General features: G+C 38.4%; 1 protein-coding gene across 6 annotated transcripts in view; it reads right to left on the bottom strand.

Annotated features, from left to right (window-relative positions):
• The window catches only part of osbpl6 (oxysterol binding protein-like 6), a 75,534-nt gene that overhangs the window by 37,743 nt on the left and 19,753 nt on the right, over window positions 1-18,038 (bottom strand). For all 6 annotated transcript variants that reach the window (XM_084421803.1, XM_084421805.1, XM_084421807.1 and 3 more), the window contains exons 2-3: window positions 7,619-7,888; window positions 2,046-2,162 (exon numbers count right to left, since the gene is read on the bottom strand). In XM_084421803.1, the coding sequence (XP_084277929.1) occupies window positions 2,046-2,162; window positions 7,619-7,765 (264 nt within the window). In that variant the 5' untranslated portion in view covers window positions 7,766-7,888. The remainder of the gene's footprint in view (window positions 1-2,045; window positions 2,163-7,618; window positions 7,889-18,038) is intronic.

The raw sequence follows: 18,038 nt of genomic DNA, 5'->3' as shown, positions 1-18,038 counted from the left end.
TAAGCAAAACGATACTATTAATATGCAAACAAATAAGCTCTTTATCGCTCATTAACACCAGGAATAAACACAGGGTTCGTACAGATTCTGTTTTCAAGCACTAGTTTTTTAGATTTCAAGGACTACAATTAACACTTATCAAACAATATCTTTATTATTTGTATTTGTTTTTTTACTCAAATTAAATATATATGTATATTAGGGGTGGCACGGTACATGAAAAAACATCCGAACCGTTCGGTTCGCTTGTCTCGGTTCGGTGCGTGTGTGCGTCGCGCGGTTCGCACGGTTCGACGCATGCGCAATGTAGCCTTGTGCCCGTGCTACTGCTAATACAATGCTAAATCATAAATCAGACAAATGTAGAATAACATTACAATGTCCAGCAATCGATTTAAATAGTACACTGGGTTTACTTAGACATTTAATGAGATCAACTCCACTAGGCTATATGTTGTTTTTTTCACGTGAATAAATAGGCTACATAGATCGACTGTTCCACGTACCGGTATGTACTTTAATGGTCCAGTGGCAGAACTTGCCAAGCGTGTCAAAGGTTCTGAGTTCTAATCTGCACTCGTATATATTTTTCTTTTTCATCAAAACCGATTATGTTTATCAGCGGTTGTATATCAAGCAGGGACAGATTTGTATGAATTTTGTTTTGTGATTTCATCGGAACGAATAGAGTAGCCTAGAGTCTCCTCAACGGACTGAAGCGCGCGTCTGAGTGAAGAATGTGCGGCCGCTGCGGTGTGTGCGCGAGCCACGAGAACACTGTATCAGCGCCACTGATCGCAACGGCAACGAGCACTTTGATCACTTGATTAAAAAAAACACATTTCAGCGCTAGATTGCTTCTTATTTAACAAACGAACGAAACGAATACTTTGCTAGTTAACTGGAAATGTTTTATTTATTTGTATTGGTACATCCGTGCTGGGACATAATATCAACCCTGGCAAAAAGTGGTGACAAATAACTGTCTGACACAGCCCAGAGAAGCTGCGTTTTGCAAACACACCCCATTTATGAAATAAATTAATTAATAATTAGATAATTCAGCTATATATCATATGCTGAAGTAAATTTTTGGAGTGTTAAAGATTAAAAGAAAAAAGAACAACAAGAACCGTACAGAACCGAAAACCGTGACCCTAAAACCGTGATACGAACCGAACCGTGGGTTTTGTGAACCGTGCCACCCCTAATGTATATATATATATGATATCTAATGATTCACGTCATAGAGATCAATCCACTGACCAGCGCTGTCAGGCATGGGAAATCCCCTTAACCATTGAAAGGATACTATGACAAAGATATTCCTTATTAAAACAGATTTTTTTCCCATAAATATGTGAAAGTTGTATTATATACTTATCATAAACTTAATATCATGTTAAAATAGCTCTATATCTCAGACGGGCTGCAGCGTTAATTTTATGTGAAAAGATTGTGGGGGGTTTTTTCCGAAAAAATTAAACACTAATTTCATAAATATATTATATATTTCAATAATTCAAGCACTTTTCAAGTACCTCTTCAAAAATATGAATACGTTTTCTTCGGTTACAGAAGGACAAAGGGGAAAAGCACTGGAGCAAATGGGATTGTTACATACAAAAAACAAATTACTAGTAGACTTTTAGAACTGTACATAATTTCTACTTGTATCACACAGTTGCTGACTCCCTGAAAGCCCTCATGTAACAGTTATCGGTAATGGTTGTGTTCTTCTTGTTAATTTTTTTTTCCTTAATTTTTACCTCTTTTTTTGTATTCTTGTAATTTTTTATTTTGATTTTTTTTCCTCCTTGATGTGTACAAAAAAAAATATATATATATATATGGCTGTTTTCAAGGGCTTTCCAGCACTTAAGTTTCAAAAAGTCAAATTCAAGCACACCTTGTACGAACCCTGTACACAGATTGCTGGTCTTAAGTGGTTTAAGCTGGTTTCAGCCTGGAAAACTCCCAAACCTACTAAAACCAGTGAATCAGACCACCGGGATCAGACTGGTTTGTTGGTTTTTGTTTCTAACCTTGTGCCAGCCCTTCAGGGGCCATTTCCTCCTCTTCAGCATGAAGCCCTCGTGCTTCTCTGGCCTCTGCACATGAGTTTGCCCGATCCTCAGGCCCTCGATGATTTCCCAGCTCTCCTACACAGGGACAAGATCAAATATAAGAAAACCAAACCCATGGAAAAGTAAAAGCCATTAAAGTGCACACAGACAGCTCTACATCATTCATTAACACCAATAATAAACATGAGATGGAGATACTGAGAGAGTTAGAATGAATGAATGAACAAAAGATTAAATCAATGTACACAGAATTGGTTTAGTTTGCGGAAAAAAAGTGAAAAAAAAAAAAAAAAAAAAAAAAAAAACATTTAGATCGAAAGTGTTTACAGCTAATTTCAACTGACTGAACAAAATGGCAAACTCATTAGAAACATCATTAAACAGACATCAGACCAGTGAGGCTCGACTGAGTGAAAGCGGTATCTAGAAACACACAAATCATGAGTTGGGAGAAAAGTATTCCTATGAACAGATTTTATAGCACACACTTTCAGATGATACTGTGAGGTGTTTAATGAGTACATGCACATCACTTTCAGAACAAGTTGCATATTCTATCTATTCTATTTATTTGCATCAAATGGAAACGCGTATGCTTAATAATGTACATGGTCCCTTCCAAATGAATACAAATAAACAGAACAATAAATAAATAAACAAAATGCCAGCTCTCACATTCACATTTTTTGAAGCCATTATCAAGAATAGGCCTAAATCATTTTACACAAAACATTACATCAAATAGCAAAAGAAGCAAGTTTCTTTATGTAATATATAAATCATTGGCATGAATAAGATAAGTCTACTTCAATTACAGTCAAAGGTTTAAGTATAAAAATTAACACTAAAATAGTTAACTTAAACTAAACTTAGTAGTAGTAGTTTATTGAGATTATACTTCAAAGTGCAAATTTATAAACTAAAAAGTGGGTTAGAAGTATATAGAGTAAATTGGAGTATAAGTATATAGAGTAAATTCTACACTTAAAATACAAGTAAAAGTATACTTTTATAAACTAAAAAGTGGGCCAAGAAGAACTAAAATGGTACACATACAAGTACACTAATAGTACAGTGATTTTTGTATACTTGCTTCATAAACTGCACTCAAATATACCTGGACTTTACCAACGTTTACCATGAAATCAACATTGACGATTCATATTTTTATAGAATACGGCCATAATTATTATAAATGATTTATTTTCTTGAAATTCATGTTCTTCAGCATGTCTTCCTCTTCTCTAATGACGAGGGCGGGGCAACCTGTCACTCACATGAGATCCACCAATACATTTACATTTACATTTATGCATTTGGCAGACGCTTTTATCCAAAGCGACTTACATTGCATTCAAGGTACACATTTTACATTTTGTCAGATCCACCAAGTTCTACATCAGTTCTACATTTTGTCTAGCGCCAACGCTCTACTGTTTGAGCTACAGGAAAGCCCCAATAGCAAACCACAACCATCCAATCAATTCCACACAGACAAAATCAAGCCCCGCCCACATTTGTTCTTGTCCGTAAAGCCTATCACTCAGATATACGACACAATAAGGAAGTTCCTACTTCAGTTTCATGACGACTTTATGAAATGAACTTGAAGTATACTTCTTTTTCTGTATGGGTAAATGTGAGCATCAGAATGGTGATGGCTGCTTTAGACACAACGCTCATTAGTTCATGTTAATGATGTCTGATATTCAGCTCCTACTGCCTCCACAGTGACAGAGAGTTGAGGTTTATTTGCCCTCTTCCTGAAGTGTAATAATCAGTATTCATCTGTATTGACCAGTTGTGTCACATTTTGTAGCGACTACTCTTTCTATCAATTCAAAACCATTTATTTATTTTATTCTGTAAGCAAAAGTGCTGGATAGTAGGCGAATAAGATCAAAAACGTAAATGATGACTACAAAGTCTATACCGAATGTATACAAATTTCTTCAGTAGCTCCTGCAGAGTTAGTGAAGACTTGAATGAGCTCCTGCTTTGTTGAAAGTCGATCTATTATAGTAATTTCACTGGTTTAGCAGCCCTTTTCTGTCTAAGTGTGCAGTTCTCGCCTGTAACTGGCTTTAACATACCTTATGGTCATTGTCAACAGCCTTGCTTTAAACAACCAAGTCAGCTGAGAGAAATGTGACCATCATGTGATTCATGTTGGAGCTTTGTTGATGTGTATTTTAATCCTCATGGACAAAAGAATGGGAAAAATATTTCCTGAACAACTCTGAAAAAGTGAGCGGTCACTAGGGGCTTTCGCACCGGAGGAACCTTTTCATAGTTCCTGCAACTATTGGAGGAAGTTCCCGGATTTTGGCGCGTTCGCACCACAGGAACTGGGAACGGTTTTAGTTCTAGGAACTCCTTTTGGAGTAAATAATTGAGCTCCTACTTCAGAGTCGGTCTAAACCAGCACTATAGGACCTACCAGTGACGTTAGTTTGATCGGCCGAACGCACGTGAAACACCAGCATCTGCCATTTTGAAAAAAGCTGTGTAAACACACAGATTATAGCCTATATATTTACTCCACAAACTAACTCTACAAACATGGGAAACAGTGATAGATGGACCTCTTAACCTTTACGCTGAGGAGAAAATCCAATGCAACTTTGAGGGGGCCAATCCAAACATGGAAGTCGGAGACCGGAAGTCATTCATTTGCAGTGGAGAGTAGTACGGGAGCTGCGTGGAGTTCCCATCATATGCGTATGCGGACATTTCGGATCTGATTTGAGCTTCGGACGTGTTGAAATATCTGAACTTATGCGACCGGCCGACCGGATGTGATGGATTCAAATTTATTCAAATCTCATAGTTTATAATAATCAAACCTATGAGCGTGAAGCTAGAATTACCAATATTTTAACATTTTAACGTTATTCTGTAGACACTATTCCAGTAAAATGGCGGTTATTAATAATTATGGCAGAAATAATTATTTTATAATTACTAAATCAATATTTTAGCTCTATAAAATCTACTATGTTTTTATTTTAGATGTATTGAGGGTCATTTGTTTTGTGTGGACATATTCATCCATGCATTACATTCATTAAAATCACTCATTTTACCATGGTGAATAGCCGAGGGTAATGGATGCTTCACGACCAATTCACCCTTCACTGGGAGTTTGATTGACAGGCAATCTGACCTATCATAATCCGCCGAATCCGGCATTTAGTCCGACATAGCAGTCAGGAGAGTTAGTAGATATAACTAGAGCCCGACCGATATATCGGCCGGCCGATATTATCGGCCGATATTAGGCATTTTCCTAACTATCGGTATCGGCATTTATAACGGCCGATAAATTAATATTAAAAAAAAATGCAGCGTGCAGTGATTTATGTAAGAATGCTGCTGCCAATAAAGCACCTAAAAGCTGTTACAAAGAACTGGCAAAAGTGGCAAAAAAATAACAGCGCGTCTGGTGTAGACACAGTGTTAAAGCTCATTCTGCTACGTTACAACATCGAGCAATATTCCAATAATTTATGTAATTATAACATTTTATATAGGGCCATTTTGCATTAAAAGTAGCCAGATGGAGATGCGACAAGTTCAGAATTAATACACTTTTAGTAAACTACAGAACAGCGCGAGCGGGAAGCGGCGCACCTCACGCGGGCAGAGAACGCGTCGGAGAACAGACACTGTTAGTGATATAAAATGCACACACACAGGTCTGTTAAATTAAGCAATACTTTTAAGGTAGTCTTATATTTTTCTGACTAACAAAATTACTGACACAGTAAAGGGTAGATTTAAATAAAGAAAAACGAAATTTAAATAAAGAAAAACGAAATATAAATAAAGAAATAAACGAAATTTAAATAAAGAAAAACGAAATTTAAATAAAGAAATTAAACGAAATTTAAATAAAGAAATTAAACGAAATTTAAATAGAAATTAAACGAAATTTAAATAAAGAAAAACGAAATTTAAATAAAGAAATTAAACGAAATTTAAATAAAGAAAAACGAAAATTAAATAAAGAAAAACGAAATTAAGTTAAATTAAAAAACGAGATTAATTTAGATTGATAATAACGTGTAAAAAGGCTAATACATTTTGTTTCTATTATTCTATTTTCCACAATGTCAAAGCAACACAGCTTAATCCAAAACACAAGCTCAGACATGCACTTCCTCCATACAAACTCCGCTGTTCTGCGCATTTGCCAGAGAAGACTCCCGTTGCTGGAACACTTGCGCGTCGGTTCTGTTTCTAGCATGCATGCGTTTTCCGCGTGGCTCGAGCCGTGCCTGAGAGACGCGTGTTTAACGCAGGCAGTGTGCAAACTCCAACCTGTTAACATGGGAGCCGAAATAAAAACGGCCATGCCACGCAGTCAGTGTGTCGCCGGCCTTATTCAAGCGCGAATGAGAACCGTTTCGCGGGGGATCCCAGATGGGGGACAACAACAAATATTCGAATGTCAAATTTTCAAATCGAATACCAACCCACCGAATGAATATTCGAAGTACATTTTGCTTACTACTTATTTAAAATAGTATAAAACTACTGTACATATGTAATTATAAACGTTTTCATTATGATATTATTAATTTTACTTTACTAAAAAGATCTGAGCTCTTCCTCCACTGGTAGATATAAAAGAAATTAAGATTAAAAATAGAAGAGTATTTAGAATATAATATAATATAAAATGCAATGCAAACTAGTTTGGTTACAACTCAAATTCTCATTCTATCATTCACCCTGCCTCCATTACATATCTTTGTCACACAAGTGTTTAATCACCACATTTGAGTTATCATTGCAAAACATTTATATACTGTATTTATTCTGTTTATACTGTGTATTCTATATAGGCCTACAGTACCCATCAAAAGTTTGTACACACCAATTGGAAAGTGTGTCCAAACTTACTGTACTATAATACACATAAATAATATTGCTACTGTATTATAATATACACATAAATAATATCGGCCGATATATCGGTATCTGGCTTTTTTTTATCGGTATCGGCGCCCAAAAATCCATATCGGTCGGGCTCTAGATATAACGTCGGTGGCCTTGAAACTTGAAAAACACTGTGTACTGACGTCTTTCCAGTAATTAATCCTAAATTAACTTAGAAGGAAGAGATGATCGGTTCACGAGCAGCTTTAACTGAGGCTCTAAGTTGAGTTAAGGTAAGTTGAGACTGTTTAATTTCAGAAGTAAGCTGGTCTGTCCTGTCTGTCAGTGTGTTGTCAGTGTCCTCTCTGCTCCGCGATGTATTTTTCACTGTGTGAGAACATGGTGTGGCGTGAGAGCGGCGTGGCTTGTCAACAGTGACTAAAGGGGGCGGGTCTTTGCGAACGGTCGATTTCAAAGATCCGCGCGACTGCCGCTAGGGGGTGAAATGCTACAACCGTGTGCGAATACGAATGTTGTGTTCATTGGAAAGGCGGCTTAAGTTCCTATAACTACCCGGTGCGAAAGCTCCTACTGTTGCACAGCCACAGCTTTTCTCTTCCTCTGTCTCAAAGCAAAGTCGGTCTCACCTGTCGACTGTCTCTCTGAGACGAAGAGGAGGAGGACGCGCTCTTGTGGGTGGGGGTGGAGCTTTTGTGTAAAGGGGTGGAGCTCTTGTGGATGGGCGTGGCTCCCTTCTCCTCCAGGCTGGTGGCTCGGCTGTGATGACGAGACATGATAGCGGCTGCTGTCCACCTTCTGCTCTCTCTCAACCTTTTTATTTAGTGTCTCTTCTTGTCCCTCCAAAGCACAGCATGACCTTTGAATCCTTGTGCAGCCAAACGATTGAGCGCTTTCACCTGAAACACAAACGGTGGAGGAAATGAGAGTCAGAAACATGGTGACAGAAAGGTCAAAGAGGTCATTACGGGTTTAAAGATGTCAAATTTATCATGGTTCAGTTTATATATTGGCTTTATGGTCACGGTTTCAATTCACTAAAGATTTTATGTCACAATCTCTGATACACCAGTTAGGAAATATGATGCGATAACACTGTATTAAATTTCTTTAGCTACAATTATAATAGAATTATAAAACAAATTTAAAGTCCCCCTGTGGTGAAAAACAAGCTTTTAATTTTGTTTATATGACTATGTTTTGTTTTTAATATGCTTTAAGACAAACCATGTGTAAATTCATAAGCCGACACCATTGCTGAGTATTTCCTCCTTAAAACTGCAGTGAACCAAAGACAGTCTCAAAAACACGGTTAGAAATCGCTGGTGTTTCTGACGTCACAAACTACCTTGTAACCAATCAGATCAACGTGTGATCGTCAACGAGTGGATCTCTGAGCTGAGCGAGTGAGTGGAGGCGGGGCTCATTTGCATATTCATAGAACCGTGAATACTTAATGAGGTAAGGGTGTCGAGTTACATTCAAGATATTTTTTTAAGAATAAAAGGATTTAAATATGTCATTTTGGTGATCAAAGATGAGTTTTAAGGGATAAAATGATTGACTACAGGGGGATTATGAATTATTTAAAAATATATTTAAAAAACAACAACTAAACTTCACCCAGAATAAGCATTTGTGTGTTTTTTTCTCAAAATGTTCATTCTTGAATATGAAATAACTAATGATGACTTCCATATTATCATAATGACTTATTGGCCTTTTCAGTCATGTATTAATAAATCAAGCAGCTCGTCTAGTCTCTTCAATGTCAGAAGTTCATATTGCCACAGTAATGAATTGCACAGCTAATGAATAAGGGTTGGAAATTCGATGATCATTGATCAGAGATCTCATCCAATCTGCATCGAGCAGGACTCATCATGTTTTTCGCCCTGTCAGTGTCATTAAGAGACGGTCTATGGACCGTACGACAGGCCTTGAGTTACAGGCCTCACTAGGGTTGGGGATCACAAAGAATTTAACGATTACATTTCTACTGAATTATTCCATTATTGATTCTTTAAGCAGACCTATGCTCCAGTCTTCATGCAAAACAAAAACAATTATATTTTAGTTGCATGTTTTATTGTTTCTTTTTTTATAATTATTATTAAAATGTCATTTATTACAATGAAATTGTGTTCAAAATTCACAAATTGCGCCAATTCACTTAAAGTCAAGGTCAGATGAGATGATATCATCCAATCTAACAATATCATATGACAATATCAATTAAATTAGGTGAAGAGTGACAGAAGAGAGAAAGACAAACCTGCAGTTAAAAATTAACCAACAGCATCAAATTAGAAATAATCATGCACTGTAGCTTTGGATACAACCTGGAAACTGCTGATATATTAACAAATATATTAACTTTCGCCTAGCACAAAAATTTGTCACAAAGCGAGTGATTTACTCACAATGTTGACGGCCGTCCAAAGTGACTAATAGATGACAATACCAAATACCAAATTACAATTTCCAAGATAGAGTAGAAGTGGATTTGAAAACTGATTGTGCTAATACTGCCAAATACACACATGGTTTACATAAACACAGTTGGGGCCCTATTTTAACGATCTGAAACTTAAGTATCAAGCGCGAAACGCAAGTAACTTTGTGGGCGGGTCTTGGGCGCTTGCTATTATACCGGCGGGATAAATGACTCTTGCGCCTGGCGCAAATCTAAAATGGGTTGGTCTGGAGTAGCTTCATTATTCATAGGTGTGGTTTGGGCATAACGTGAAATAAACCAATCAGAGCGACATCTCACATTCCCTTTAAGAGCAGACGTGCTTTTTCCATGGCGGATTGCTATTATAACAGCGGATTTGCCAGGCGCGCGCCAGCAGCGGTTCACAGCCGAGGAGAGCAACGCTCTCGTCACGGCCGTAAAAGAGAGAGAAGTTACATTGGGGATGGAGAAACCCACCCAAATTAACTTCGGTTAAACAGGCGTATGATAATTTGGGTAAATGTGTAAGCTAGATGTAGCCTATGCTTTTATAATAAATTGTGTATCTATCTATCTATTATAATAATGTATGATTTGCAAAAATGAAAACTGCTGCTTCTGTGTAGATGAGAGAATCAAAGTGTATGCGCGTTGTGCACACGCTACACTGATTATGGCCAAGCATGCGCCCTTAAAATAGCATATGAATAACATGCGCAATGCGCCACTGACTTTAGACTAGGTTTTTCCTGCTCTGTGACGGAATTGTTTTCTAAACCTACAAAATAGCACCAGTGAACGTTTGCGCCGGAACACGCCTCCTCTTTGTGCTGAACCGCCCAGGGGAGCGCAAGTGTATTTCCTAGTTTACCGACGTGCGTCTGTGGAGGGAAAAGTCTGCTGTGCGCGGGTGCAAAATAGGAATGATACATGCGTCGGTGTACAAAGTCAATTGCGCTGGGTGCAAGATAGGGCCCTTGGTTATATCTAAAGTGAACGAAAACAGTTGAGAGAAAATCGGATTCGAGTTAACCGATGTCTGTTTCTAAATGCGTGCAGGTCTTAAAGTGACAGAACCTAGTAAGCATGCTGTCGCTTGTCCTTAAAGGGATAGTTCACCCCAAAATAATTTGTCATGATTTACTTACTCTCATGTTGTTCAAAGCCTATTAATTTCTTTCTTGTGCTTAACTCAAAAGAAGATATTTTGAAGAATGTGGGTATTAAACGTTTGCTGGTCCCCAATGACTTCCATAGAAGAATAAAAAAATAAAATAAAAACTTTTAGTCAGTGAGGACCAGCAACTGTTTGGTTCTTCAAAAACTTTTATGTTCAACATAAACATCAGGTTTAGAACAACTTGAGAGTGAGTAAATGATGACAGAATTTTCATTTTTAGGTGAACTATCCCTTTAATGTTAATAAAACAACAAAAGAGAAAATCACTCACTACTCTTGACTGAAGAACTTTAATACAGTAGCTTTAATGAGAATCAATGTATAATTTATACCAGGGTTTCTCAACCTTTTGCCTACTGCGACCCACTTTTTTTTTGTATGCCAGTCATACGACCCACTAAGGCTGGAAATAATTCAATAACTGAAATGCCTCTCAGATCTATAGGCTACTACTCCGTAGGCCTATATGTTTATTATAATTAATTTCACAAAAACACAGAAACATTTTCAATAGACAGACTATGAGGCAAAATGATTTTTTTTTACTCACGTTAATGTGACACTTGAGTGACGAGACCGAGACGGATCGCAAAACTTATCACGGATCCGTGCGGTTTGATTAAAGTCAATTTTATTTTAAAATGCGCTTCTTTGACTGGCTCTGATATAGCTGGAAGGCAGCATATTCAGGATATTAGCCTACTGAAGCGGGAATAAACATCACAATATGATTATCTGCTTCTATGATGACAAACGTCCCAGTAACACCACTGAGAAGTTACACACATACGGAGTTTCACTTAATTGAGGCTAAAGCAAATGTTATTTGATTACTCACTCACTCTTGAGCGTCTGGCGCGAGTGATTTCAATTCAATGTAAAGACGCGTTTACGCGCGTCTAGAGGTCCTGGTGTTTAGCGCGGCGCGGGCGCGTCCAGTTCGCGCGAATGAGGCGAAACACGAGATAATGCATCTGTCTTTTCTATCATTTCACTGTAGCTCAGCATCGCGATGTAAAGTTAACGTTATTACTTTAACAGCAGCAGTAAAACTGGGCCATTTAATTTTGCCATTTATAAATAAGTGTTTTGACATGTCTAGCCGAGTGGCACTATCCATGGTACTGGGAGGGAGATTTAATTCTTGCATGTTTTTTAAAGTAAAAGTAAAAATATTGCGTTAGGCTACTTCATGAGTTAATAATATTTCACAATTCCTGCAAATGCAGTGATGAAGTTCATGTTCTCGTGATTTATTATTATGAATAAAAATGTTTCAAATCATCCATACATTCAAAACATATTTTTTTTTCTCACAAATCGCACCCTGAATAGAAGCCACGGCAATAATGAAGTACGACATTCGAAAATCAGATTCGTTGGACTTTGGAGGACTGGCTGTTTACATGCACAACTTTTGTTTCAATCTGTGCGCGTTTATGATTAGGTGTTTACATTGAGGCTTTTTAGTCCGATTGAGCCGCCAATGCGTTTACTAACGGATTATTTTGTTGCATGTAAACGTAGTCTATTGCAATGAGACTATTGTGAAGCCCATTTATTAGCTGTGCTAGTGAACACTGAAGTCTTGCGACCCCCTATAGAATTATCAACGACCCACTTGTGGGTCGCGACCCACCGGTTGAGAAACCCTGATTTATACAGTGATGTGTATATAGTGTTTTATTTTTATAATTGTTTATTACATTTCTTTATTGAATGCTACTGTTAAATACATCTCCTATAGCTGAACAAAAAATAAATAAAGCACTGTTTATTTCATTTGTATATTATGTTGTGTATCTTTGTTCTTATTTTTAATAACAAAGATAAAATATAATGACATAAAGATTTTTTTCTTCACCCACTTTGGCCTAAATGTATGCCATTATTTTACATTTACATTTATGCATTTGGCAGACGCTTTTATCCAAAGCGACTTGCATTGCATTTCAAGGTACACATTTACATTCTCAGTTCTTGCTTTCCCTGGGAATCGAACTCATGACCTTAGCGTTGCAAGCGCCAAACGCTTTACTGTTTGAGCTACAGGAAAGTTATACATTTATATTATAGCCTATTGTTTTTAAAATAGGAAAATTAGTTTGGCTGTCTTGCTCAGTCACTTGCAAAATAGTAAAACCAACATGAAAAAGAATCGTGATAAAATCATGAATTGTGATTTTCCTGAAAACAATCGTGATATGATATTTTGGCCATATCGCCCACCCCTCTACTTGTGCTACAACTGTTTGGCCTGTGCAAAACTTTCATCCTCTGTAGCACCAGTGCTATGTGCAAGAAAAGTTAAAGGGTTAGTTCACCCAAAAATGAAAATTCTGTCAGTAATTACTCACCCTCATGTTGTTCCAACCCCGTAAGACCTTCGTTCATCTTCGGAACACAAATTAAGATATTTTTGATTAAATCTGAGAGCTGGATCACTCCTCCATAGGCTTCTAGGTGACCGAAACTTGCTGACCCAGAAAAGTTATTAAAGAGATCGTTAATATAGTCCAAGTGACTACAGTGGCTCAATCTTAAGTATATCAAGCGACGAGAATACTTTTTGTGCGCAAAAACAAACAAAAATAACGACTTTATTCCACTATTCATTTCCTTCTCTCTGGGCCTCGAGTTAGTTTACGTAGTGTTTTTGCGCAGCGCGTCTGTGTTGTGCGTCACACGCATCACACACATGACCAGCGTCGGCCAATAGTGAGCCTACGTGGTGACGTGTAACACAGACGCGCTGCGCAAAAACACTACGTAAACTAACTCGAGGCCCAGAGAGAAGGAAATGAATAGTGGAATAAAGTCGATATTTTTGTTGTTTTTTGCACACAAAAAGTATTCTCGTCGCTTGATATACTTAAGATTGAGCCACTGTAGTCACTTGGACTATATTAACGATCTCTTTAATACATTTTCTGGGCCAGCAAGTTTCGGTCACCTAGAAGTCTATGGAGGAGTGAGCCAGCTCTCAGATTTCATCAAAAATATCTTAATTTGTGTTCTGAAGATGAACGAAGGTCTTACGGGGTTGGAACAACATGAGGGTGAGTAATTACTGACAGAATTTTCATTTTTGGGTGAACTAACCCTTTAACGTACAGCCCCGCCTTAAGGAAAATCTTTTAATTTGACATTGTTTTTTAAAAGTGAATTTAAGTCTGTTAAGGAACAGTCATGATAGTGCTCTCTTTAAGTAAACCTAAGTGGTGTTTTATTTAATGAATATTGTCTACAAGTACATTTGAAGTACACTACAAATGCAAATTCAATACAATTAAGAGCACCTCTTTTCCACAAGGGTGATTAGTCAAGCGCTCCTAGAAAGAACTGTTTCGGTTAATAATAGTACTGGCGACTCCAGGCTTCTTCAAGAGACGCACTGTATAAATGTGCAGGTGTTTCGAGGAGGAAAGTATAATGTTTTGTGGTTTTAGGACATTCTGTGAGTACAGTGTGTAACCGTCGATGTGTGTATGTGTTTTAGTCTCTGCATGTGTCTTCATGTTGCAGTATTGATTAGTCATGCAGTATGGAGAGACTTTGACCAGCCTAATTAGACCCAAAGGAACACACACACACACACACACACACACACACACACACACACAGTCATCCTGATAGCTACAATTTAAGAAAAGCTGTTTCAATAGTGGGCACAGTTACAAGTGAGATAACAGGATACATCTGTGCTGGCCTTCCCAACCCAAACATGCTTAGCAAGCACTCTGGGGAAAACACAAACAGTACATGAACACACACATCTATAATTTAAGGGCTTCCACCCCCTCCTCCAGCACATTAACTGAGCCGCGGGAGCCCGTGGGGGAGACGCGGGGAAACACGCATCACATGCTCAGCCCGCCACATGAAGTGATAATGTTTCCCTCAACAAATTTATATTCGCCATGTTCCCTGAACAGCAGCTTCACACGCTGATGAATGAAACCTGCACTGAGCTCAGCTACAATCTTAATGATTTGACCAATACACTGAATTGAACGCACAAACTAGCTTATTGATCGGTTTTCCTCTTCGCTTTTAGGTCTTATCACACTTTACAGCAGTGAGAAGAAAACACACACACACACACACACAGAGTGAATGTGTGAAACACATCGGATATTGTCGCAGCAGACTCTCTGGAGACAGTACAGTAAAGCTGCCTGAAGCTAATTATCAGGGTTATGTCCTGTTTTATGTGTTTGAGTTTTACAATGAGTTGGTTTTTGCTGTTTTCTGTTTCCTTCGCTCCTTTTTCCTTCTTAAGGCCAATTTATACTTCTGCGTCGGTTGCGCGCAGTAGGTACGGCGTAGCATACGCATAGACGTGTATCATGCGTCGTACCCTTCGCCGTACCCTGACGCGCACCTCCTCAAAAATGTAACTACGCGTCACGACGACGCGGACAGCAAGATCTGTGATTGGTCGGCTTGGTAGCATCGCATTTCCTCCTACGCATTTCCAGGTTCTTCTAAATTTAACTGTTTTTCCACCTCGATAAGCTCCAACTCCAACATGATCTGCTCTCTTTCAGTCGCTTAGTAGCCTAAACTCAAAACAGCCGCGAGGAATCTAAACACAGTGGAACATTAAAACCCGCCCCCGCCAACAGCGGTGTAACTGCAGAGAAACACAGACATAACGCAGAAGTATAAATGCTCACGACGGCGTCGCCTACGTGCATAGCCTACGACGTACACTCGACGCAGAAGTATAAATTGGCCTTTAGTCTCCTAGGTTACTCATTGTTTGATTATCGTTTGCACCTGATGTTCATTTAGTTGATTAGTTTGCTCTTGTATTTAAGCCCTGTGTCTTTCCAGTTTATTTTCAGTCCTCATCAGAACTAACATCTCTTTTATCTCATATTATCTATTATAGTTCTGCTCTCATACTCATGAGACCAGACAAGAGGTGGACAAAAAATTGGCCCGATATTCACAATGTTGCTTAATTTTTTTTACATTTCCAACTAAATAATATCAAATCACTTTGACTTACAACACTGTCACGTCAGATGTGCGTATGCATCATTAGACAGTTAAACTATTATTCAAACTATTAAAGCGTGAATATCTCCAATTAGCCTAGTCTTTATTCATTAACTTGTTTTGAGTGCACCTGTACAGACACTTTGACTCTGATTAAAACAACTGTCAATATACAATATTGTACCATGATAATCTGTTGGGGTTTTTTTTAATGAAAAATATTGGTGCAAAAAAAAAAAAAAAAATGCACATATGTCATGCTTTTGTGCCATTTAGTTGCTCTGGATCAAGCAGATCAAAGTAGCAAACACTAGATCTAAAGCCAGAACGAGCACTGGAATATTCCACCGTCAGTCAGAAGAGAAATGAGCGAACGTTTCACGAAGTAGATTATGATAAGCACGGACACAATGCGCATTAGCCCAGAACAGTGTCATCTTCCCAGCAGCAGATGATAAATGAAGAAGTTGCTCACACACAAAGCTCCATGTCTGTGTCTGTGACTGTACATTAGCCAAACACAAAAATACACTGTGCTTAGATCCTCTTCAGACGGGCTCCTGATGAAGCCACACACCAACAGAAAGAGGAAGACACTACTGTGGCTAATGCAGTAACATGAAAAGTGGAAGAGAAAAAAGAGAAGTGTTCCATTTATAATAATATTGGTAGAAATCGTGTACACTCCAAACACTCAGCCAGCTGCACTACTTATGTAAGCATGAACTGCAAAAAAACAATGACTGTTTTCAAACAGGTTTCCTGAATGTTTTCCATTGGTTGGACTCGTTTCACCCTGAAGAATGGAGAGCTGCAGGATGAGTTAGCATTTTAGCACTTCCATTGCCATCGTCCTGGGGCCGGTTTCACAAAGCTATTTTAGACCGGTCTATAGTGTTAGACAAGTCTAAAATGTGCTCATAGACTAGTCTAATGCAAAGTCTAATGCAAGACTGACTTAATTTAGACCAAAAAAATTTGACACCTTACCCCCAGGCTAACTTAGGTCTAAAGCCGTTTTCCGACCGGAGGAACCTTTTCACAGTTCCTAGAATTGGCTAAAGTACCCGGATGTCGGCGTGTTCGCACCGCAGGAACTAGGAACGATTTTAGTTCTAGGAACTCCATTTGTAGGAACTAATTTAGGTCCTACTTCAGAGTAGGGTCTAAACCAGCACTATAGGAACTATCCGTGACATTTAGTGTACTATGATTGACCGAACGCACGCGGAGCACCAGCACCCGCCATTTTTAAAACAGCTAGAATGTAAACACACAGATTATAGCCTATATATTTACTCCATAAACTAACTATACAAAGTTTAAACATGGAAAACAGTGATAGATGGGTCTCTAAACCTTTATGCTGAAGAGAAAATCAAACGCAACTTTGAGGGGACCAAGCCAAACATGATTATGTTTATCTGCCCAGCTAGCAACACTGCACATCAACCACACGGCATAGGCTAATAACCTTTTTTCATATACTGTCTACTTTCTATAACAGTTCTATCTGATAAGATATTAAACAGTACTGTTAGACAGATTGCTAACTAATAAACACAGAGAACGCGAGCAGTGTTTGCTCTGGCGTTCTCAGCGCCGCCAAAATAAAGGTCCGTCGCGCCGTCAAAATAAAAGTCACCGTGCTTGCGTCACTCCCTTACCCCTCCTACCAGTTCCTATGGCCACTTGGCCAGTGCGAACGCAAACAGCAAAACTGAGTTTGGGGGAGAGTAGTTCTTAGAACTGTTTAGAAGTGGACAGTTCCTAGAACTAAGTTCCTGTAACTACTTGGTCGGAAAGCGGCTTAAGACTCTATGTTACCTTGGCAACCAGCAGTAACAATCAGTTACATTACATTACAAACAGCCAAAAGAAAAGGGAAAATGGCTCATAATTTAAACATTTCTTCTTGTTACTGCATTCTCCGCTAAATTTCCCAAGTAAAATGTCCTTGTAACTGTTATACTCCTCCAACAAACACATATTCTCCACTGGGGTAAACGGCACTGAGCGGTTGAATGCGCTTACTCGATCCGCCATGTTTTTTGTTTTGAAAAGTGTCTTATTTTACCCAGAATGCATTGCAATGTAGTCCTACTTAAGATAGTCAGAGTCTTAAGTGCTTTGTGCAACGGTCTGATTTAGATGTCTATCTGAAGTCTGACTATCTACTATATCTAGGCCTAAGCCATAGTCAAAGTCTATCTTTGTGAAAGCGGCCCCTGAAGTCAATAGGTTTTTTTGAAATGGGACTTTGATTAAATGGTTAACACAAGCTCAAGATATTCTCACATTTTATACTAAGACATAAAATACATCAGCAATTTTTAAGGTGGTCCTTAACAAGCGTCTAAATGGGACTACAGAGGTTGTCGGGGGCATTAAACATCATCATGCC

The sequence above is a fragment of the Rutilus rutilus genome (assembly GCF_951802725.1).
Source record: "Rutilus rutilus genome assembly, chromosome: 10".
Taxonomy (NCBI): domain Eukaryota; kingdom Metazoa; phylum Chordata; class Actinopteri; order Cypriniformes; family Leuciscidae; genus Rutilus; species Rutilus rutilus.
This window is presented reverse-complemented; position numbering and strand designations above follow the sequence as displayed.